The 26,052-nt window shown below is 38.5% G+C and overlaps 1 protein-coding gene across 2 annotated transcripts; it reads right to left on the reverse strand.

Moving 5' to 3' along the window:
• Window positions 1-25,952, reverse strand: LOC117326977 (protein CIP2A homolog). Of its 2 annotated transcripts, XM_033883779.1 has the most exons (24): window positions 25,848-25,952; window positions 23,825-23,958; window positions 22,963-23,128; window positions 22,247-22,356; window positions 22,033-22,127; window positions 20,989-21,085; window positions 20,295-20,417; window positions 18,838-18,983; window positions 16,869-16,944; window positions 15,988-16,224; window positions 15,375-15,531; window positions 14,279-14,423; window positions 13,696-13,795; window positions 13,303-13,421; window positions 12,374-12,593; window positions 11,416-11,433; window positions 8,250-8,312; window positions 7,459-7,569; window positions 7,055-7,188; window positions 6,356-6,418; window positions 5,927-6,040; window positions 5,262-5,314; window positions 4,595-4,734; window positions 1-1,028 (listed from the first exon to the last, which is right to left on the reverse strand). In XM_033883779.1, the coding sequence occupies exons 2-24, from the start codon at window positions 23,924-23,926 to the stop codon at window positions 864-866; spliced, it is 2,754 nt and encodes a 917-aa protein (XP_033739670.1). In that variant the 5' UTR covers window positions 23,927-23,958; window positions 25,848-25,952; the 3' UTR covers window positions 1-863. The 2 variants fall into 2 exon arrangements, with proteins under 2 accessions (XP_033739670.1, XP_033739672.1); XM_033883781.1 differs by lacking the exon at window positions 11,416-11,433.
• Between the last annotated feature and the right edge of the window lie 100 nt (window positions 25,953-26,052).

Here is a 26,052-nt window from a genome sequence, read left to right on the forward strand (position 1 = left end):
TTTTTGGGTCCTCCCACAGGAAAATGTTTTACTTGAATAGCCCCGAGTTGTCAACCTGTGAATTCAATACAGTCGAATCTGTCCAAATGACCATCTCTATTAAGCGACCCTCTTTTCTAACCGACAATTTCAATTCCTCCCGAGCATTTTCGCTATATACATTATATTGTATTTTAATTCTATTAAGCGACCCTCTGTTTACACGACCAGCGACCGCTATTTTTCATTCCTGTGATAACAATAACTCTCTTATATTAAGCTACCAGAAGTCTCCAAAATGCCTTCTATTACCATTTTTGCCTTCATAACACCCAAGTAGTTTTACTTTTGTTGAAAAAGGACGGGAGAAAAGGCGAAGAGACAGTCTAGAATTCTGACGATTTTCAGACGTTTTGACTCATAAAATACATAAGCTTTGCATGAGAAATATAATAATTAGGGAATGCATAAACAGTCAACTTACTGTTAAATCGTGATATAAACATTTATATTTAATCTAAGATACAATCTCGATCAAGAGACCACTCTCCATTGAGAGACCGCTTTTTTAACTTGCCTTGAGTGGTCGCTTAATACAGATTCGACTGTACTTGGTTTGGGTAGTGAAATTGTAAACTATCAAGGGATTTAGATATAAGCTATTATCACCAAAGGGTGATTGGTATTAATGTCTAAAGTCATGCCAATTTGAGAAATAACCTAGCAAATCCACTGAAAGTAAGAACAGCACAGTTCAATGGTGACCCTGTACGGAAAATAAAAAACGTGACGTGACTCTGATGCCCAAATCAAAGATCGTCACAGTTCATATGCGACCCTGAATGGTAAATAAAAGCTGTTACGCCTAAACTGCAGGTCGAGTTTCATGATTTCATCGAGTCTGCATCACTCTTTCCGCTACTGAGACTGTGTATAAGTGCCGCTATCTGGGCGTGCTTGTCCACGTTTGATTTCAGTTCGCGTATGACCTCCACTTTTTCCTTTACTTGTGCTTCACTCTGTTGTAATGACCGTTCCAGTGTAGACACCTGTGGCAAAGAAACTAATCTCATTAATATTCATAACATTAGAGATTTACAACACATGATACATTTAACATAACATTTTTCAACCACAAATGTTTAAAAGTTGAATCAAATTGCATATTGACCAAATTAATTTTCTCAACATATTTACAAAAACTTTACAGAGCATTAGGAGTATTATACTCCTCACCTCCAGACAAACATTAGTCTCACAAATGAAGGAAGGCCAATAACTCTCTCTATAATGGGTTTAATTTTCTATCAATTCTATCGTGTGCAAAATTGGAAAATTGTAGGTAAAAGTAATACGTAATTTTGTCATAACCAGGAGTCACCCTCCCCAACCCTCACTTTCACCTATACCTCCCTACCCCTTCTCCAACACCACCCATATCCACAATCCCCAACACCACATGTACCCAAAACCCCTACCCCTACCACACCATCACACTTACCCCCAACCCCTACCACACCATCACACTTACCCCCAACCCCTACCCCTACCACACCATCACACTTACCCCCAACCCCTACCCCACTATCACACTTACCCCCAACCACACCATCACACTTACCCCCCAACCCCTACCCCTACCACACCATCACACTTACCCCCAACCCCTACCCCTACCACGCCATCACACTTACCCCCAACCTACCACCTACCCACCACACACACCCAAACCCCACCCCACCATCCCCTACCCCCAACCCCAGCCCCCACCACACCTACCCACACCCCTACCCACCCACCACACATCACAACCCCAACCTAACCCCACACCACACACAACCCCAACCCACCCTACCACCCACACACTACCCCCAAACCCCACAACCATCACACTCCCCCCAACCCCACCCCCACCACCCCACACCCCCAACACCGAACCCCCCAACACCCACACCCCAACCCCCACCACCCCATCACACTACCCCAACCCCCCCCCCCCCCACCACACTTACCCCCAACCCCCCCCCTACCACACCATCACACTTACCCCCAACACCACCCGACCACACCAGCACACGACCCCCAACACCACCCCACCCCACCCCCAAAACCACACCCGGACCCCGACCACCCCAAAGCACACGCCCCCCAACCCACCCGACACCCAGCACAGGGACCCCCAACCCCCCCCTCCAGCCCCACGACACCCCCAACCAGCCTACCCCCCCCTACCACCCACACACACACCAAACCCAAACCACACCAAAGCACAGACCCAAACAACCCACCACACCGACCCCCTACCACACACACCACCCCCCCCACGCCAAAACACCCAACCACCGACCCCCACCACAGGCCAACCACGACCCCCAGCACAACCCCACCACCCAACGGACCCCAACCCCACCACACCAGCACACGGACCCCCAACCTCCCCTAACACCCCACACGGAACCCCCAACCCCGACCCCGACCAACCAGCACACGACCCCAACGCCACACCACCACCCACACTTACCCACAACACCTACCCCCTACCACACCATCACACTAACCCCCAACACCTACCCCCTACCACACCATCACACTTACCCCAACCCACCAACCAAACCCACACACTTACCCAACAACCAACCAACAACACCCCAACCCCCACACACCACCCAGAACGGACCAACCACGCCTACAAACCAGCACACTCCCCAAAACAAACACCGCCCAACCACACCACCCCACAACCCCCAACACCACCCCAACCACACCCCAACACCACCCCCAAACACACCCCCACCAACACACACGACCCAACCCGACCCCCGACCACACCCAACACAAACCCCAACACACGAACCCCCGACAACACCAGACACGGACCCACACAAAACCAACACACCACACCGCCCCCCAAAACCGACCCCACAAACCCACCACCCCCGAACCCCAAACACCCCCGACCCCCCTAACCCAAACAGGGCACCAACGAAACCCCACCAACCACCGACCCCACCACCACCAGCACCACGGACACCCAAAAAAAGACCCAAACAACACCAGAACACAAACCCCAAAAAAAACCCACCCCAAAACCAGCAACGACCCCAACCCGACCCAACCCACACAAGCACACGGACCCCAAACCGACACCAAAACACCAACAAACGACCCCAAACCCCCCGACACACCACACACGGAAACACCCAAACCCGACCCCGAAAAACACCAGAACACGACCCCAAAACACGACCCCACCACACCACCACACGGACCCCAAACCCGACCACACCAGCACACGGACCCCCAACACCGACCCCGACCACACCAGCACACGGACCCCAACACCGACCCCCAACCCCACCACACAAAAAAAAACCCCAAACCACCACACCACACACACCCCAAAAACCCACCCCCACCACACCACACAACACCCACAACCCCACCCCCAACACAACTACCCCAACCCCACCACACCACACACACCCCAACCCCCCAACACCACATACCCCAACCCCTTCCCCCAACACCACACACGACCCCCAACCCCAACGACACACCGACCCCAAACCCTACCAGACGAGCACACGGACCCCCCAAGACCGACAGCACACGGACCCAACCGTCCCCCAAGTACAAACACACGTACCCAAAAACCCCACCACCCCACACAAGGGGACCCCAAAACCTCCCACCACCCCACACTTACCCCAACACCTACCCCCTACCCCACCATCACACTTACCCCCAACACCTACCACACCATCACACTTACCCCCAACCCCTACCACACCATCACACTTACCCTCAACCCCTACCCCCTACCACACCATCACACTTACCCCCAACCCCTACCCCCTACCACACCATCACACTTACCCCCAACCCCTACCACACCATCACACTTGCCCCCAACCCCTCCAACACCACATACCTCCAACCCCTTCCCCTACCACACCACTACACGTACCCCCAACCCCTACCATACTATCACACGTACCTCCAACCCCTACCATACTATCACACGTACCTCCAACCTCTACCACACCACTACACGTACCCCCAACCCCTACCTACTATCACACGTACCTCCAACCCCTACCATACTATCACACGTACCTCCAACCTCTATCACACCACTACACGTACGCCCAACCCCTACCTACTATCACACCACTACACGTACGCCTAACCCCTACCTACTATCACACCTACCCCCAACCCCTACCATACTATCACACGTACCCCCAACCCCTACCATACTATCACATGTACCCCCAACCCCTACCATACTATCACATGTACCCCCAACCCCTACCATACTATCACATGTACCCCCAACCCCTACCTACTATCAGATGTCTCCCCTACCCCTACCACACCACCACACATACCCCAAGCCCTATCACACCCATGACACGTACCTCCTACCCCTACCCTAACAACACCACAAGTACCCCCAACCCCTACACCGCCCACTCTCCTAACCCTACACCTACCCCAACACCATCCATACCCCAAACCCTAAACCCCAACACTTATCCCAACACCAGCCCTACCCCTACCCCAAGGTCACCCCTCACCCCACACGACTTTAGAAAATTCATCAAGCTCTCACCTTTTGCTCTAATTTCTTTTTCGCCTTCTCTGTAGTGTCCAGGTTTGCCCTGACTTTATCGAGACAGTCCTCGAGTTCGTCCTGTTCTTTCTTGGCTTTAGCATGCTCTTCCTCCAACATCAGTTGGGTGTGCGTGAGCTCTGAAAACAACAACATATTCCTTCATATATATCACGATTTTCTGCTCTAGAGCACATAGTCTTAAGAAAAGACCCTGTATCAATAAAATTCAACTTGAATGTTATTTTAACCAATACTTGTAAATAGATTTACAAATAACAGAATCAGTGATGGAATTTTTATCAACGATGTTTCGGTGACAACCCTTTTGTCATCTTGATCACAGAATTATATGTACACTGAGTTTTAAAAATAAAATGTAACTTCCGAAAACTGATCTTCTCAAAATCAGTCACATCCTAATACAAAATGAAACAGTGATGTACAGATTTTTTTCGTCCTTATTATAGCATTAAAAAACTTCCCATCCCGATCCCTCTAAATTCTGAATACCAAACCGATTCGTATATGATACATACAGCTAATCTTCTGATTAGTAGAAGAACCTAAATCTCCTGACATATTACTTTGCAGTGAAGACTTCCTTGTGTGGAACTGAGACCAAAACTCTGACCAGTTTCAAAGGTAAACTGTGAAAGAACCTTACCAGACGCCTTCTCCATCAGCTGTTTGGAGAGTTTGGACAATTGTTCCGATGCCCTGTAAAATAGAACATTATCATAGCTACAGATTGTACACTAAACACAGGCAACTACAAATCTAAAACAAGAAAGCAGGGTATGTACTTCAAATGTCGCTAAATTCCACGTCTGGTTTTACAGAGGACAATTACAGACCTTTCATTTAGGATGAATGTTTGTTATGTAAATTGTCTCTAAATTCCACGTCCGGTTTTACAGGGGACAATAACAGACTTTTAATTTAGGATGAATGTTTGTTATATAAATCGTCTCTAAATTCCATGTCTGGATTTACAGAGGACCATACCAATAATGGACTTTTAATTTAAGATGAATGCATGGAATGGGGTTTGGCACATTTGTATAACAGTTGTGGTGGAGTCTCATTGAGGGGTGATATTTTATTATCATTATTTATTACTTACATGTTGTTGTTTTTTTTAATTGTCATTAAAAATTACTAAGATGTTTTGTTGGGACTTTTTTTATCATCATTAATTATTACTTGCACATCGTGCTGTAGTTTTATTATCATTAATTAATACTAAGAAGTCATGTGTTTTTTTATTATTATTAATTATTACTTTCATACATGTTTTCTTGTTATTTTTTGTCATTAATTATTACTTACACGTCATGCTGTTGTTTTAACGACTCGTTGTGTTTATTTAACATTTCATGCATCTCCACAAGGGTCTTGTGTTCCTGTTTCAGACAAAGTAATGACTTCTCTGAAGTTTCAAACCTGAAAAGAAAAATCAGCACATCTTAATAATTCTAAATTATTTCTAAATTAATACGTGAAAATCAATTAATTAAAGTTGTTTCCACTGTGAATATATTGTAATACAAATCTTTAAATTTATTCTACGACAGTAACAGTCATAATTTTCCTGGCAACTTTCAGAAGTCACTCGTATCTCAATTTTTTTCTCAATATTTTCATATTATTTGAATAATATAATTCATAAACAAAACAGACAATGGAGAAATGTCTCGTTCAGAACAGAAGAAATTTCTGCCCTATTAGCCTTTTCCCCGGTACTTAGCTTGTACTTACTTCTCCGACAACTCCATGTAGGCCACGGTCAGCTGTTTGTGTTCGGCTGCCACTTCTTCAAGTCTGCAAAATAACACCAGCAAATAAAATCACACTTATCAAAATGGGATATAGGACAGCCACACAGAGCCTAGCGGGTATATAAAATAGACAAATCCCAATTCTGGGCCAGACCTGTCATCTTAGCTGTATACAATATCTTTAAGAAAGAAACCTCTAAAGAATTAATCTGCTATATATAGCTGGTGTGCTGTTGTTAGGAATTAAAACTTTTCACAGTTAATCATCAATCACTCTACATGCAGAATCCTAATCAGAAGTGTCTAAGTGATGTCCATATATACTGAAATGGTTGTTGGTGCTTTCTCAAAGTTATTGTACAAACAGTACTATTGTTGTGCAAGATGCCCGAATATACAAGGTTATAGACTCAATATCTATATTGCCGATAATGGCAGGTGTAGTCTACGATCACGTGTACAAGCTTGACCAGGTGTAGACTACGTCGATAGTGGTCACGCACGGCCGAACATAAACTCCGGGACGAGGTGACATAAACACCTTCGCTTAGAGAAGTCAGCTCGTCACGTACATTCACAACACTATTAAAAATGGCCCGTCACTAATCCCTCCCCCAGTAATTTACTATACTCCATGTTTTTCAAATTGAGATTGTGTGTTTTTGAGACTTTCACCTACTTGTGTTTTTCCTGATTGAGTTGTTCCAATTCATTCTGGAGGTGTTCCCCTCGCAGTATCACGTCGTTCAGCTGGTCACGGTACTGTTCACTTCTCTTCTCTGAATCCTGAACCATAGACCTCATCTTGTGTGCCTAAAACATTAGCACCATTTACAACATTAGCAGTGTTTACTACAACATTAGATCATTTACAACATTAGCACAGTTTATTACATTAGCACGGTTTTTAAATCTGAGTCATAGACCTCATCTTGTGTACCTACAACATAAGCAGGGTTTACTACAACATTAGCACAGTCTATTACATTAGCACTCTGAGCCATAGACCTCATCTTGTGTGCCTACAACATTAGCAGGATTTACTACAACATTAGCAGGATTTACAACATTAGCATTACTCACCTCAGCCTCGTACTGTGCTCTCCGAGACCTGTACTGAGCGATGAGTCGATCAGCCTGAGACAAAGCCAGAGCCTTAGCATCCAGCAAGTCCTGGAGCTGGTCTTCTTTTGTCTGTGTAATCAAACAAACTCAACAATTGGAGCATAGGAGTTATGCGTAATCTACATGTCTGGTCAATCCTGCTTGCTCAAGATAGACAATTCACTAAAATTTCAGTATTTTTTCCAAAAAAAAACTAAAAAAACTTGATAGTATGGAAGCACCTTGCATTCATACATTATAGACATGTGTTACTGTTAATATCAATGCATTGCAAAACAATATCTTTTGCAAAATCACTTATAATCAAAATTAACCTAATATATAAACATATGTAATTTTCCCCAAAAAATCACTCTTTCTGAAAAGTAAGAAGAAATACATCTGTTTTATCATTATAATAGAATCCATTCCAATTTGACTATAAACTAATTTGTAAATCAATAGGAGAAGCAATAAAGATTAGGTATAAATTTCTCAAGATCTAAGATTAGATTTTTAACCCAAAAGTTCAGCAAAAAATTAGAATTCATGTAATATGTCGGGTGTGAGATGTCCACAATGCAACCTAATTCCAGGTCTGTTTGAGAAAAATCTTTGATATTTTCTGAACGTAACATAAACTTTAAAGTCCCGATTCCCAGCATCCCTTATTTCCAGAGTCGCTGGACCATAAAGAATATGATATTCTGTAATGAAGGCTGTGTGGAGATGTCCACTACATGATCTAACTCTATTTTTCTGGGCCTCACCTGTAGGGATTGTAGCTTGTGTTCATAGATGTCAATGATTTCAGACGCCTTGATCTCGTTCATCTGAAATGTTAACAATTGACCATCAGAGATAATCAGAACTGTCATCATACAGAAATTTGAATATATCAAAAAAGACAAATACTAAATACAAGCTGTATACCTTAAACCCAACACAAGCATGGCAGTCATAGGACTATAAATCATATTCAACTACAGAATGTAGGATACTGTAGGTCCAAGTTAAATATACAGGTAAAGTTTCAAGTCTGTCCAAGTACATATCATCAAGCCCATGCATGTGCGCTATACTGTGAAATTCTATATTTAGCAACAATATGGCTATGACCTTTGACCTTTCATGCCGATATCAAAACTCATTCATTCAGTGTTTGGCCAAGTGAAACGCATACCACTGAGTTTTCATCAAATTGTGTAGCTACTAGTAAAAGTGATGACAATGTATGCAAGAGATAAAATTCAATGAACAATACAGGTCAAACTCATGATGGCTGAGTTTTCATCAAATTCTATAAAATGTATGACAGAGGACATATCAATAACCCTATGAATAACATAGCAGGGTATATGCTAGAGGTACATATGAAAAAACTTTCATTTCAGTTTTAGGAAGTTAATGAATCATTAAAAAACTGACGAATTGAATAATGATGTCTGAAAGTGATACCTACTAACATAAAAAATGAAATTATTTAAAAAAATCTTTAAAAAAATAATATAAAGAAATTTTAATTTGTAGATGTTATTGGCAAATGTCTGCAATTGACATCTTTGTCTAGTACAGAGAATCTGTCTGTTTTACAGATAGTGAATGGCATTTTCTCAGTTTGCGCACTTTTTCGAAAACTAAGAAATGTGTTGATTTCGTAAGACAATGAAAAACAGTTATAGTTAGTTTCATACTACCTCAATATTTTATTTACCTGAGAAATTAACCTTTGTGAACGACCTATATAGCTGTTACCAGGGGCACTCTTATAAAAGGTGGGAAATTAGAGATATGTCACCTCATCAGCTGAAAAGCCACAAGGCCGTAATAGCAGACGTAAAACCCATCAAATAAATAGATATGTCATTTGATACAGACTTGAGAGGTTTACAAGTCTGAACAGATTAGTATTAGCAGCATACAAGTATGTCACAGCCCTGATGGTGACTCTAGAATCTAAAAATAAATTATTTTAAGCCATCCACTTAACAGCCAAATGAAACAAAAAATCTACAGCTAACTACAAACTACAGCATTAAAACATTCCTGCCAGCTGGCCATGGCAATATTGTTAGACGCAGCTTCTGTTTTTAAATCAGGTCAATCGATGTCACAGGAAGTGATGTCGATCACAAATTTTGCGGGATTCCCTCGCTGGTTCATGGCCAGTTTGACTATAATTTTGTGTGTTTAATCAGTCTGTCTGAATTTTCTGACAGGTGCGTAAAATGTTAAAAGTTTTAAACGTAGGTGAAAGCCGATTTCATTTGGCAGGAACTCCTTTAAGTTTCTTCATACATTTCACTAAAGCTGTCGTGGTTTTTACGGTTTCTGTAACCACTGTAAAGACAGGTGGTCGTTATAGAGAGATAGTCTTTATAGACAGGTTGTCATTACAGACAGGTGGTCGTTATAGACATGTGGTCATATATGCAGATGGTCGTTATAGACAGGTGGTCGTTATAGACAGTGGTCATTGTAGACAGGTGGTCAGTATAGACAGATGGTCGTTATAGACAGGTGGTCGTTATAGACATGTGGTCGTTATAGACAGGTGGTTGTTATAGACATGTTGCTGTTATAGATAGGTGGTCGTTATAGACAGGCTGTCGTTAGAGCAGATTTGACTCTAAATCCTTCTGAAAACTTACTAGAATCTGAAGATGTATAAGGTGGAACACGTTTTATATCTTGAAAGTTTTTTTGATTTTGGAGGATAAATTCGGCCAAGGTATTTATTTGCAAAGGGGAAACAATTTGATCAATATTACCTGGAAAATGATTAAGTAAATGTGGAGATTCTTTGTGAAATTTCAGAAAATTTAGATGAAAACTTTTTGAAATGTCCAGACAAGATTTAGCTAAAAATTTTGTAAAATGGCAAACGTAACATAAAAATGCTAGAAGTAATTATATAAAAACAGAAACATCTTAAGCAAGCTGATTACAACAATAGCTAAGACCTATCCGAATGACAGTTGGACATATTGGCTATTCACCTTCAGTTTATTTATGGTAACATTTGATACTGGCTGAGGTGGAAGGGTTGAGTAATAAAGGCCGAGGGGGAGGAAAGGCCAGGGGTGGGGAAGGGTGGGGGTCGGAGGGGCAGCAGGGATATGGTTAGCACAACTGTGCAACAAATCACTGATCAAAACTTGGTACAACCACGAAAACTGTGATACACACGGACACAACATCAAGTTACTGGACAAAACCCACAGCAAGCCGGGTTCACACACAGCCACGTGCGTGATACATTCAGGGAGGATTTCTTACGTAGACATTCCTTAATTATTTCTTTGAAATATTTCAGTACTAAGAGCACATGAGCCAAGCTGGTGATTCAGCAGTTTGAAAATGTGAAATATATTTCTGTACAAATACACATACCAAGGGAATCTCCAGATTAAAATATGATAATGATAAGGTTGTTACTTTAACATAAATCTGATTTTTTTTTTTTACTTTCAAAATACCAGTTTTGCTCCTTATTGGCTTATAAATGCTTTTGTAACAGAGACAATGATTAATTATATCTAAATTTTTGCCTCGGCTAGGGATCGAACCCCGGACCTCTGGCTTACTAGTCTTATGCTCATCTGACCCAGCTTAAAAGAAGTCTCTCTAGCCGAGCGGTATATTGCAGCTAGTATTTACCAGGGTTACCTTATCAATGATTGAACATCAAGTATTTTCACAAAATATAAACATATATGTTATCAATTCCTTTCAATACTTAGTATTTAATGATTCCCTGCTTTTAAATTCTGAAAAATATATTTCAAAACAAAAAGAAACTAAAATTGAACAATAATATTGTCAAATGAGGAATTATAATTAAACTAAAATTAAAATATTGAAATATCTGATTTGACAAATGGAAGGTAAACATGCAAAATGTAAACAAACACAACAAAACAAGCCGTTACTTACATAGCCTTGAAAATTGGTCTGTTGGTGTCAATTTTCAATTCATTTTAACACAAATCTCTAGATAGATTTCCTTATAATTCTTGCCTATTACAGATTCTATTTAAGTGTATTTCACAATATACAATGGCCGTTATAGAAAGTTGGGTAATATAATCGCTACTTACAATTGAAATTTACACAATACAACATTGTGTCGACAATTCTCAGTACAATAAAAGTATTTAATTGTAAAAAATAAAATTTCAGAACAGATAATCTTTTACAGCTATAAAATATGTATTTCTCTGTTTTAATACAGCAAACCATGAATTGAATAAAATTTTCAAACTGAGAAAAATTGTATCATAGGTAGAACATCCACCTACTGAAATAAAATTCTGTTAAATAAACAAGATACCTGGCATATTATAATTCCCAAGTGAAAATAGAGTAATTTTGATTCTCATTACCATAGCAACTATAGCATAATGGTGAATGTGCAGTGAACAAGGATTTTCTAAAAATAGTTACAGTGACCTTGACCTTGACCCAACAATCATGAAACTCCTACTTGTCGGATATGTAATGGTCCTTTATCGCTTTGTGAAGTTTGATCAAATTTCCTCAAGGAATGAAGTCGCTAGAGCACTAGACAAACTTAAGTGTTACGTACATAATATAAAAGTACGTACTTAAAGATGAACAAAGAGAAAAACTATTTCCCCCCCCGCCTCCACCTTAAGTTCCACACATAAAAAACTAATAAGAAAATTTGTACAGTGTAAACATATGAATTCCTATCAAATTCAAATGAAATTTAGAATTCCATTAATTCAAAATAAATTAAAAGCACTAAAAATAATTAATAATTTGAATACTCAAAGCTAACTAAGTGCACATTTAAAACATGCGACATTTGAACTGTTTATATCTACACAAAAAAGTACTGATCTACCGAAAAAGTACCGGGGATCCTTACCTGTAGTCCGGACTGCATCCTCTCAATAATAGAGTTGATAGAAGCGTCCTGCTCCATGGGTTCTGGTTTTCGATGGTGGTTACCCGGAGGCATATTTTCTTTGTTGCCGTACTCTGACATAGACAGTGGTTTCGTGTTGACCTGCTGCCATCCCTGTGCAGGACTGGCAGTGAGACGCTCGTGTTGACGAGTGTTGTTGGCAGCTATTGTGTCTCCAAGTCTAAAATCATACAATACACTAGAATAAGGCTGTGAAGTCTACAGATTTTGGGTTATTGACAACATCAACAATCAATATGGCAGTCGAGTTGTGCACTTTGAATTGGTCTTTAGGTCGAGTGTGTGGTGTTTTATCTTGTGCCGTACATTGAAAGGAGGTGGAGCTATGTATCAAGACACCTGACCTACGTTTGAGTGGCACACAACACTTTCAAAAAGATCTGCGACAATGAGAGCACGGTATCATTTTCAAAAATCTTGTACAATGGGATGCAAGTAATGAAACGCCATTGCAGTGTACTCCCCCTCCAACCCAAACTGGTCACCATCAAGCAACTTCCCGCCCATCAATCAAGTACTTTCGTATAAGATAAAGATGCTAAATATTAAAATACAGCGCAATATAACATGCTGATAATTGATAAGTCACATTTTTCAATTTACAATATGAAGTATATATAAAGTAATCACACGTAATAAGACCGAAAATAGAGAAAAAAATCTCTCTCAGGTGGAAAGATTTTGAACCTTTATATATCTCTACCAACAATTTTTTGATGTATGCAACTTTTACTACACTTTCTGATGTTAAGGATTCTTTTACCAGTAATGTTATTCCAAAATTCAAAATCTGTCAAATCTCTGTAAGTTAGCTATATAACCTATATACAGTAACATTACTACACATATTACACGTTGTGGACACATACAGAACCACTGGGAAGTTGTCGAGGGCAGACGCTGTGGTTATCATCTGTAGAGCTGTCTGAACCCGTGATCTGTCCTTGCTGGTCATCCCCGCCGAGAGAAATGGCACCAGGCGACTGTCCTGTCAGGATCAGAATCAAGGAATCATGAACTAAGTATAAGAAATATTGCTATCATAAATATTCATTTCTCGATAAACAACAGAAAATATTTCTAAAATAATAGTAAATGTAATTCAACAACATTTTAAAATAAGAGTTTATCTATAAATTAATACTTTACATATTGTGGTATTATAATATCTTATTTCAAATTTTTAATACGAAAACAATAAATACAGCACCAAATACCAACACAATATTCACTACTACCTAAGAATATAATGTCTTTTTTACCTGTAGCGTGGAACAGAATAGAGCGTCCACATCAGGAAGATTTTTCTTGAGTTTCTCCATCAACTCCAATCCACATAGCACAACATCCACGCCATATTCACTGCAAGTGAAAAGTTCAAATTATAGATTTTTAATTCATCTACAGCTGTAGTAAATGCATTTAACTTCATAATTATCCGAAGGTTTTTATCTACACTAATATTCACTAGGCATGATTCCATCTCCGACTCCTTACAATGAACACGAACAAAGAAATGGTTTAGAAAACACTATTCAATAATGATAAGTCTGTCAGTAAAATATCCCAACAGATAGAAAAAAGTTAGAAGACATGAGTGCTCCAATCAGTTTTTCATTTTTTTATTTTCTATAAATAGCAACAATGAAACAATGACCTTGACCTTAGTATCATGAAACAGGCATTCACCAAAGAAATTCTTACTTACATGTGAAATTTTCTAAATAATTTATCTAACTGAAGAAATAAAATCTCCAGAGCAATCACATTGAATCAGAAATATACAGCTGTGACTTTTATTTTTGTTTCACTATAAATGGCTTTTAACCTCTCTGTAAAACCAACCTCCAATCCTCGTCAGGGGAGACAACTTTGTTACAGCGGAGGGCCACCCGGTTGTAGGTAAACTGGTGTTCCAAGAGGCCTGAAAACAAACTCATGTCCACCAGCTTACACAGTTTCTTCTTGGTGTCCTCCTCACCAGCAAACACTGAAATGTTGACATAAGGATTTGAATTCCAGACTGATTTAGCGGTTTTGTCATTTGTAACTGACCCTGTAATATTGGCCAATGACTTCATATGATATATCAAACAAGCATGCTGGGTATTGCTAGAGCAATATATATGTCCTATACTGCCCCCCATCCCAACCCCTGCGCTAAAAATAGTAACAGTGACCTTGACCTAAAAACCCTGAAACTCAGACTTCATCTGTAGCTACTCATACTTAAGTTACATACCAACTTTCACCAATATACCTTGAAGCATGGCTGAGAAAAGTGCGGAAAATTGAAAGGACAGATAGACAGACGGTCGGAGAGGAAACCTATAGTCTCCCTGGTTTCACAGGTAGGGGATTTGTGAGGTGTAGAACTTTGACATGTTGTACACACTCGTATTATCTCAAAAATGGTCAACAACAATCTCCTTCAAAACCCTTAACAAATGGCCACCAATTGGTTTTTGATTTGAGGTTACAATACTATCCTGTTGTTTACAAATTATATAATATTTTAAGGCTGTTCCAAAATTATCTGTATGAGGGGTGGGAGGCATTTTTCAGAGATCACCCCATTTATCATTCATGAAATATCAAAACATACTTAGTATAAGCAATTCTTGAAAAAGGGGCTCTACCCTGCAAGCATCCGTCAAAGTTAAATACAAGTGCCTCCTACCCCTCCCCCACAGGTAATTTGTCAATAGCCCTTAAACAATATTTTACATGCCCAGAATGGCCTCTTAATGTTTAAAAATTTAGGCATTAAGTATCAGATTTGAAACCCATTATAAGTCTGTTAGGTCTAAAAGTCTGGTAAAGTTTCTAGAACTTTGCAAGTCTGCAGTTTCGATGGTTGAATTTATCCTAAGAATGAATTCTTGTTGCAAGAATTACTCTACTATACAAAATTTGAAACCATGGTAGCCTCATATCGTACCTGTTAGCAGCTGAATGACCTTGACCATCTTACAGCACTTCCTGCGAGACTCTGCCTGTTCCTGGTCGGGCGGATCTTGCAGGCCGTGGAGTACTGTTGGTAAAACGAGGTCGGCGTGGATGCCGTAATGGACCCTTGTGTTGGAGTAGATCAGTTCCTGTCACAGATAAATATAACAAGTTACCCATAGGATTCTGTCCCTTCATTTGGATTTTATACACATAACTCTATGATTAGAGAATGTTTGTGAAATATGTATGTCCCCACTACTACTTTCATGGAGAGGGAACTTAACGGAAAAAAATACTTAGTAACCCAAAGTCAAAAACTTGTCAAAAGCTTGAATGATTTTTGATTTCTATACAACCCTCATGCAAATATCATGAACAGAGAACTTTTTTTACAATAAAACAAGAAAATGTCGGTAAAGACAGTTATATCAATTAAAACAGGCGACGTTTTTGCGAGGAAATATCGTAGAACTTATGTGAATAAGTCTTTAACCTTATACATGCACCATAAAAAATATGAATTTTATTTTGCACATTTTCCACAGTAAGGAAAATCGACTGAAGCAGTAGCGAAACTCTGACAACTCTGGTCAATGACTTGCCTCGTAGAACTCGGTGAGAAAGTCCAGTGCATACAGAGGGGCCTTATTGTGCGAGTCAGTGGACTGGCCCGCCCAGTGGACTGCAGCAATCAATGGCTCCTTCACCTCCTCGATCGGCTGCCGTAAAGTCTGTGCCACATATTCATTGTCGTGGAGAGGAGACGTGGCCAGTACGCATTTACATATCGTACTCCTCAGTCCTTCGACACGACAGAACAGCAGCAACAGCTCGAAAACCTGACAAAGTTGAAATACAAGATCCTCAAAACAAACTTTATACAGGCTGGCAGCAGATAAGTTATAGTCTGTCCTACACAATAAAGGTGAACCAATCTCTGTAAATGTTTTGACCAATCACAGGCCATGGAAGATAACTGGATTAAAGCAAAGAAAAATTAAAAAAATAAATATTTCATAATAATGACTTTATTTTAGTGCCATTTGTTTTATTCTAAAAACAACCTTTAAAAAAGAATTAAATTAAAGGGGCATTCCTTCATTTGAATAAAGTTTAGGTCGTCAAAATTGAACTTAATTGAAAATATGTATTTTTCCCAAGCAGTAAAAGTTATAATCTTTTCATTATAAACAGTTTTACTCTCAAGTTAAACCGAAGTTCTTCAAGTATTAAGTCCTAAAAATTCTTAATTCGCCCCGAAGTATCACTAATTACCGCAAAGACAGACAGTATTTGTGTACGATTTGTCATTTTTCTGTACATTTCGGCATTAATCTCATTACTAGTAGGTACAAACACTCGTATTAATCTTTGTTCAGACATAGATTTCATTAATAGAAATTTTGCATGTTTCTGCTGTCCAAACGAACGAATGCCCCTTTAAAATGACTTCTTATTTAATTTTGTACATAGCTTAACTTACCTTTATCACAGACTCTGACGTACTGGCTGCTATGAGATTCAAAATATTTTCTAGACAAGATCCTAATCGGTCAAATCTGAAAGGAGAAACAAACTAACACTAGAGACAGGTGTATCCACATCTTCATTTTACAAATGTTATATTAATACCCAAATGTTTTACTTCTAAAACAGTTCTAGGATCCACAAGTCAGAAAATCCTATAGAATTAGTTTTCAGTGCATTTTTAACCCTAGAAGTACGGAATTGTCTCAATCTGGCTTTACATGGCTGCTGAATTTTTTTTTTTTTTCTTCTTTCAAAGCATTACAATATAATTTTTATTGTAACTACAATAACATTTAATGTTTTTCTGTATAAGAAGGGTTAATAGTCACGACGAACAATTTCATTTTAATATGTATAATTGTCCATGAAAAAGACTGGATACATGATGTACTTACTAAGTTTATAATTACATGTTAGACCATCTCACTGTTTTATGATTATAAGATAAGGAATAGAATCTATCAAGCAATGGCTGTAAAACTGATATTTATAGTAACGGTGATGTCAGGCTTCAAGTAATGACTGCAAAACTTATATTTATAGTAACGGTAATGTCAGGCTTCAAGCAATGGCTGTAAAACTTTTATTTATAGTAACGTTGATGTCAGGCTTCAAGCAATAGCTGTAAAACTTATATTTATATTAACGTTGATGTCAGGGTTCAAGCAATGGCTGTAAAACTTATATTTATAGTAACAGTGATGTCAGCCTTCAAGCAATGGCTGTAAAACTTTTATTTATAGTAACGGTGATGTCAGGCTTCAAGCAATGGCTGTAAAACTTTTATTTATAGTAACGGTGATGTCAGGCTTCAAGTAATGACTGCAAAACTTATATTTATAGTAACGGTAATGTCAGGCTTCAAGCAATGGCTGTAAAACTTTTATTTATAGTAACGTTGATGTCAGGCTTCAAGCAATAGCTGTAAAACTTATATTTATATTAACGTTGATGTCAGGGTTCAAGCAATGGCTGTAAAACTTATATTTATAGTAACAGTGATGTCAGCCTTCAAGCAATGGCTGTAAAACTTTTATTTATAGTAACGGTGATGTCAGGCTTCAAGCAATGGCTGTAAAACTTTTATTTATAGTAACGGTAATGTCAGGCCTCAAGCAATGGCTGTAAAACTTATATTTATAGTAACGGTGATGTCAGGCTTCAAGCGATGGCTGTAAAACTTTTATTTATAGTTAATGGAGACATCAGGCTTCAAGCAATGGCTGTAAAACTTATATTTATAGTAACGGTGATGTCAGGCTTCAAGCAATGGCTGTAAAACTTATATTTATAGTTAATGGGGGCATCAGGCCTCCAGCAATGGCTGTAAAACTTAAATTTATAGTAACGGTAATGTCAGGCTTCAAGCAATGGCTGTAAAACTTATATTTATAGTAACGGTGATGTCAGGCTTCAAGCAATGGCTGTAAACTTATATTTATAGTAACGGTAATGTCAGGCTTCAAGCAATGGCTGTAAAACTTATATTTATAGTAACGGTGATGTCAGCCTTCAAGCAATGGCTGTAAAACTTATATTTATAGTAACGGTGATGTCAGGCTTCAAGCAATGGCTGTAAAACTTATATTTATAGTAACGGTGATGTCAGGCTTCAAGCAATGGCTGTAAAACTTTAATTTATAGTTAATGGGGACATCAGGCTTCAAGCAATGGCTGTAAAACTTATATTTATAGTAACGGTGATGTCAGGCTTCAAGCAATGGCTGTAAAACTTATATTTATAGTAACGGTGATGTCAGGCTTCAAGCAATGGCTGTAAAACTTATATTTATAGTAACGGTGATGTCAGGCTTCAAGCAATGGCTGTAAAACTTATATTTATAGTAACGGTGATGTCAGGCTTCAAGCAATGCCCGTTTATATAGTAACTGTAACATCAGACTACTTCAACACTTCCTTACCTCGACAAAGACTGCTGTATCTTTGGATTGCGCAGTAGGTCCCTAAACAAGTCAACAGCGTATCCCCGTGTTACACCAGCGTCACTCTTCATCAGAATATTAAATATCATCTGAAACGTCTGATTGATATTCTTAGCATTGAGGATCTGTATCCAACCAAACAAAATGTCTGTTAGTCACAAAAATTCCACCCCATATGTTTATCCATTAGACATTTCAAAATTTGAAGAAACACTTATGATGATTTTTTTATATGAAATATCCTTGGAAAGAAAATTCAGTAAACCGGTACTATCAGTAAAGATTTTGACTTCAGTGACCTAATTTTATCTCCCTCCCCCAGTCCAGTCCTCCTGGAGAGACAAACTTGTCAGGTATACATACCTTATCCCCCAGGTCCTCCTAGAGAGACAAACTTGTCAGGTATACATACCTTACCCCCAGGTCCTCCTAGAGAGACAAATTCGTCAGGTATACATACCTTACCCCCAGGTCCTCCTGGAGAGACAAACTTGTCAGGTATACATACCTTACCCCCCAGGTCCTCCTAGAGAGACAAACTTGTCAGGTATACATACCTTACCCCCAGGTCCTCCTGGAGAGACAAACTTGTCAGGTATACATACCTTACCCCCCAGGTCCTCCTAGAGAGACAAACTTGTCAGGTATACATACCTTACCCCCAGGTCCTCCTAGAGAGACAAATTCGTCAGGTATACATACCTTACTCCCCAGGTCCTCCTAGAGAGACAAACTTGTCAGGTATACATACCTTACCCCCCAGGTCCTCCTAGAGAGACAAACTTGTCAGGTATACATACCTTACCCCCAGGTCCTCCTGAAGAGACAAACTTGTCAGGTATACATACCTTACCCCCCAGGTCCTCCTGGAGAGACAAACTTGTCAGGTATACATACCTTACCCCCCAGGTCCTCCTGGAGAGACAAACTTGTCAGATATACATACCTTACCCCCCAGGTCCTCCTGGAGAGACAAACTTGTCAGGTATGTACATACCTTACCCCCAGGTCGTCCTAGAGAAACAAACTTGTCAGGTATACATACCTTACCCCCCAGGTCCTCCTAGAGAAACAAACTTGTCAGGTATACATACCTTACCTCCCAGGTCCTCCTGGAGAGACAAACTTGTCAAGTATACATACATTACCTCCCAGGTCCTCCTAGAGAGACAAACTTGTCAGGTATACATACCTTACCCCCCAGGTCCTCCTGGAGAGACAAACTTGTCAGGTATACATACCTTACCCCCAGGTCCTCCTAGAGAGACAAACTTGTCAGGTATACATACCTTACCCCCCAGGTCCTCCTGGAGAGACAAACTTGTCAGGTATACATACCTTACCCCCCAGGTCCTCCTAGAGAGACAAACTTGTGAGGTATACATACCTTACCCCCTAGGTCCTCCTGGAGAGACAAACTTGTCAGGTTTACATACCTTACCCCCAAGGTCCTCCTGGAGAGACAAACTTGTGATAATGGACAAGGCCAGGATGATGACTGTGAGGTTTTGATCAGACAAATATGACACCAAGACTTTATACAATGCTTTGATGTTTTCCTGAAACAAAAATATAATAAATGTTTTATTATGTTAGTCATTGTTCCTATGATATGACCAAAATGACAGGAAATATTCTTAGGAATATGACGACTGTCCAAGTACAGGTAATTCAAAATTAAATAATAAACAATTTATTTTTTAAAGTGAAATTCTCCCTGAAGGAGTTGGTAGGAAAAGGCTTATACTCAAGTGATAAACACATTAATATGGTGTGAATCTTTATACCAGAAAACAAAGCAAAGGCACTGTTCTAGAGCAAGTGAGCGAAAAATGTAGTTCTGCAGCATTATTGAAACCTTACAAATAATTAATATATAATTAATTACTAATGTTTTTCCTAACCATTTTTTTTTTTTTTTTGGCAACAAAAGCCTAAGATTAAGGAAAGGGGGAGGGCAGGAGGGATGGAGACCGTATTTCACGTCCTTGCTTAAAAAATACCATACAGATATAAATATCCTCAGATTTTTTATGACATCATAGGGAAAAGCTTAAAGTCATTACAGGGTATTACCTGGCTGATGTGTAACAATGACATAAAAAAGATATTTATATAACAGATACTCACAGAATTTTTGAGGTATGATTGCACAGCGAAGTTTTCCCGACAGAGATTGACCAGCAATCCTAAACTGGGGAGTGTGAGGTCGTGGACCGGCCCGTGTCTGAAAACATACATGTTTAAAAATAAAACTATTAGGTTTATTGAGTTAAAAAAACATTTTTTTTTATTTATAAAACACAATTTATAGATACATAGATTTAATTCAGACAAAAGTAGGAAATTATATTCCTTTAGCATTCAGCTGTGTGATGAATATTATATCAAAACTGAAACATTCCCAGTTCGATTTTTCTTTAAAACAATATTTTTGCGGTTGATTTTTGCTAAGTGCCTCTTTACTAATACATACAAATATGATACTTCAATAGTACAAAATGTTATTGGGTTTGAAAATTTGATCAATTTATTTACTGAATATTAATGATGTGAAATCCAATACCTGGTAAACATTTTAAATTCAATCATACAAGACTAATTAAATAAATTTATTCTGAGTTTCTTACAATCATACTTGGTTTGGTTTGATTTATATTGTTTATCGTCCTATTAACAGCCAGGGTCATTTAAGGATGTGCCAGGTTTGGAGGTGGAGGAAAGCTGGAGTACCCGGAAAAAAAACACCGGCCTACAGTCAGTACCTGCCAACTGCCCCATGTAGGTTTTGAACTCACAACCCAGAGGTGGAGGGCTAGTGATAAAGTGTCAGGACACTTTAACCACTCAGCCACCACGGCCCCAACAGTCATATTTATTATTGAAAATAACACTTGTGTGACTAGAGAGGGGAAATCTATCCTAGTCAGAAGTAGTTTTGACATACACAAATTTTATCTTTTATGGTAGACAGTAAAATGGTTATACTGACCTGGTGCTGTCATGGCCTCACAATGTAGCGAATTCCCTACATCACAAGGACCAATACTATAGTAATTTATGTCCAAAAATGCACAGAATCGCATCAGAGTGTACAAATGGGGAAAGGCAGAAATTTTTTTTTTTTTTGAAACAGCGTTATTTTTTATTTATATATTGTTCGTAAGTTCTTACATTTGTCGCACGGTGAACGTTATCAAGTCTTCCATGTAGTTTTCCTGGAAATTCAATTTGTGCCCATACGTCACTTTCTGGAGTAAACTCACACACTGCAACAGTAAATAACACATTTCTCAAACAGTTAAACCTTTACAGAATGATACAATAAAGATCAAAATTTTACACAAAGATTAATTGAAAATATAAAGGAATTTTTTTTTGTTCTTACCTCTGTTGAAAGTATATCTCGAGCCGAGCCCTGTATTTTGAGAATTCCTGCCAGAGCCGGAGTTAAATGGAACGCGTCGTGTAAGCAATGTCTGATTCCATCATCTGTGGCTGCAACCAAATTAAAAACAAATCATATTTCTACATTTTCATAAAACAATTTGCTGTTATTTTTCTCTCTCTCTAAATGTTACATAACCTAGGACTGTTCCAAAATTATCCCTGTGGGAGGGGTGGGATGCATTTTATCGACCAGCAGATTTTAATACAAGTGTCTCCCAACCCTCAAACACAGAGAATTATGGAATAGCACTTACATATTATTATCTTTAATTCTTAAATTCATTCTAATCTTTTTTCAATATTCTTTCCAGTTTTGTATGGAATGCCCATTTGAAAATGCTTATATACATGTGTATGTATATATATTTTTTAGAATAAAACATAACTTATTGTATATTTACAGGTACAATGTACATAGATCAATTTAAGTGTCAGATTATTAAAATAATGAAACAGCTATTTTTACCCTAAATCAACACAGATTGTTTGATCTGACATCATTAAATGCGGATTTTTTCCCCGAAGCACTTAAATGTAATTCAGTATTAATAGTGAAAACTTTCACCCGTGTAAAAATATGAAGGATATTTTCAATGATTTCAAACACAAAACTCGCACAATATTTATATATTTTTATATATATATTTTACCTACCAAGATTCTGCAGAAGAGTAATACAGCTCAGCAGCAGTGAGGGCTTGGTGTGAGGGTCACACAGGATATCTATAACTGTTGTCAGACATTCTGTTGGCTGTAGGTGTTTGGTGTTGAAGAATTTTAAACTCTTCCCTGAGCTTGGAACTGTAATCCCTATTAAAATCTGAAAATCAGAAAAATAAAAACTTGTTTAAATGTTCAACATAAATTGTAAATGAAGCATGAATTTGAAACAAACAAGCATGCTGGATATCATAAGTCAATACAATGTATACTGTATATGACCTAATAAGGGCGCAGGGCACAGGTAATTGACAGTGGGGGCGCCCTTATTAAGATAAGTTATTCTTAAGTTTTATGAAACAAACTATACCTTATAGCAGAATACCCAAGGCTGTGGAAACAGTAAAATATTCAGTCATAAACATATTCCAAATGAAGATATCTATATTCATACATGTATATTAAGCTTAAACATCATTTGAATATTCCTGTAAACTTGTAAACCATGCCAACTGTTCTTAAGACCTGAGAATGTATGTTCCGCCATTTATGTTCAATTGGAACTCTTTTGGGTTAATTCTATTTATAGACACAGGGGATTTCCCAGATCACATCAGAAATTGTTTTCTTTGACCTAATAATTGATTTACAATGTCTTTTACTAGCTTTCTGTTCTTAACACAACATGAATGAAGTCTTTTACTTTATCTTCAAATAAAGATGATAAGTTATATATATGTATTGTGTATGTGTGTTTAGTTTCGGATACAAAAAGTAAAGAAGAACAATTTCTCCTAAATTCAATGTTTCAGACAGTTGTCAGTTTCTTCCAAATCCTGACAGATGATCAACCGACCTCAAGCTGTTGTTGAAGGTACAGACTATTTTTGTCAGCCTTGTGGTTAAGGTACTGGTTAGCTGCAAATATCACCGACTTCACAACAGACGCAGCCTCCATTTTGATCGATTGGTTTTCTTGAATTTGTGTTTCTGTAAAAAAAAATGTTTTTTTAAATCTCTATTAATATTTTTACTGTCAATAGTTAATAAAAAACTACTTAAGTATCAGGAATATTAGATATAATGACTATTCACACATGAAACATCTTATTCTTGTATCTAAAAAAAAAACAGGCTTTGGCCAGTTAGTGTTGAATTTGTCGGCTGATGACATAAAGTACATGCAGCCCTTAATCTTTGCACTCTTTTACTGTTTTTCAATATAATCGTATTGCTCGAGCTCGTATTCATTATCACATTCTCTTAGCCCGAGTTTCCTCTGGCCCTGACACCATGTCTGGTATAGGGCCATAGCGCACTACTATATGAAAAAATGGAATTATCCGACACTGTTTTAGTGTTGCTAAGATTTTGGTGCAAATACAATAAAATCGGACGTGACATTATACACCTACCTTCACATGGATATAATTATATATATATATATATAAATGCATATATGAGATATCTCTATTTACCAAAATATACCCATTTAGTCCCATATCAGTATTCAATTCCGATGTGTAGACCCTGGCTTTATAAGCTGGTCAAAATTTCATACTGTTATATAATCTGCCATTTTGTAAGTGACAGTGCAACTATAACCACCCGAATGGAAAAAGACCAAATTAATACCATTTAGTGTTTTTTTTCCTACATAGTTTAAATCAAGAAAACTTAAAGCCTTCAGAGGTTGACAAAACTTAATCGCCTTGATAGACCTCTGGGCTGCCGGTTTTGAAATGAGGCAGCCCGGGCTGCCAATGGTGAAGCCCCTTCTGCTGGATTCGAGGGCATGTCCCTACAGCCCCTTATCCCAACACTGAGGAAAAAATGAAATTCTAGATGCAGTTTCCTGCTGTCTAGTTCATTCTGGGCATAAAAATATTAGATCTTACACCAACAGGTTTTAGCCTATATAAACAGTTTTGAAAATAAAATTATTGAAGTAAACAAAGAAAATTTTAGCTGGAGTACATTATACATTTGACTGAAAATGATGGCAGCCCACAGGGCTGTTGGTCTGGACATTCTGACAGCCCCAACCAGATTTCAGGCGAGCTACTGACAGTACTGTTAGTGTCGATCCCTGCTAAAGCTAACATTTATTATTTCTCAAAACTTGTTATATCTAAAACAATATTTACACATTATAAGCAGTAAAATATATTGAAAATGTTTTTTTATTTTGCTTTTTGCTCCATCGCACACTGATAGGGTTTTTATTAGGCTGCCCGTGACATACATAATTAGCAATATGGCATTGAGTCAAGTGTGAAATTTTGACCACCTTTAAGTGAAGGTCTATACAGTACGGTATAGAACACTGACTGAGACTAATGAGCATTAATTATTAATTGGGATATAAATAAATATCTCAATCATCCATATATACAGCTGATATATATGTCCGGTAGGTGTTGATAATGTCACACGCGACTTTTATGTGTTTGAACCAAAATCTAAGCGGGGAATTCCACATTTTCATATAGAAATGAGCTCTGGACCTACACCAGAGATATGTATGGTGTCAGAGCCAGAGGAAACTCGGGCTATACATTCCCCATGATGAGGCTATATATAGGGTCCCATACATAGGAGAGAGCTCTCGAGATTTACAAGCACAAGTATTAATAATGCAATCATAGTTTTGTTGTGATAAAAAATACAAATAAACTAATAGATTATGGTGTTTTCGCGTTTATATTGTGGATTTGTTTTCATGACAGCTTTCTGACATTCAAAAACAAGTGCTTGCTTGTAGAAATAGCTTTGTTTACACTTAGAAACGTGTCAAATTCTTCGTTTAATTTACCCTAAATATATACACCTATATACAATATTAATTCGGAAAATATGTTTCTGTAATTGATTCATACATTTGTTCAATCACTGTCTCAGGAAAAGAAGTTTCTCAGGAAATCCATTTCTTCGTTTGAAATTTCATTCTCTGGATGCCGCCATTTTGGAAAATTTCAAACTTCGCGGGGTGCCCTGTAGTGATAAGAAATATATCTAGAGTCAAGAAATCAATCTGAAATTATTATTTTTTAAATAAATATTTTATACTTTGAAAGCATAAAG

This window comes from Pecten maximus, chromosome 5 (assembly GCF_902652985.1).
Source record: "Pecten maximus chromosome 5, xPecMax1.1, whole genome shotgun sequence".
NCBI classification, from domain to species: Eukaryota; Metazoa; Mollusca; class Bivalvia; order Pectinida; family Pectinidae; genus Pecten; species Pecten maximus.

Excerpts from the sequence above, each read along its gene's own strand:
- LOC117326977 (XM_033883779.1), bottom strand. The coding sequence starts at position 23,926 with ATGGAGGCTGCGTCTGTTGTGAAGTCGGTGATATTTGCAGCTAACCAG. Across the intron at positions 23,129-23,824 it reads ACCTTCAACAACAGCTTGAG|ATTTTAATAGGGATTACAGT; the intron begins GTCGGTTGATCA and ends TCTGATTTTCAG. Across the intron at positions 22,128-22,246 it reads GAGATATACTTTCAACAGAG|TGTGTGAGTTTACTCCAGAA; the intron begins GTAAGAACAAAA and ends TTACTGTTGCAG.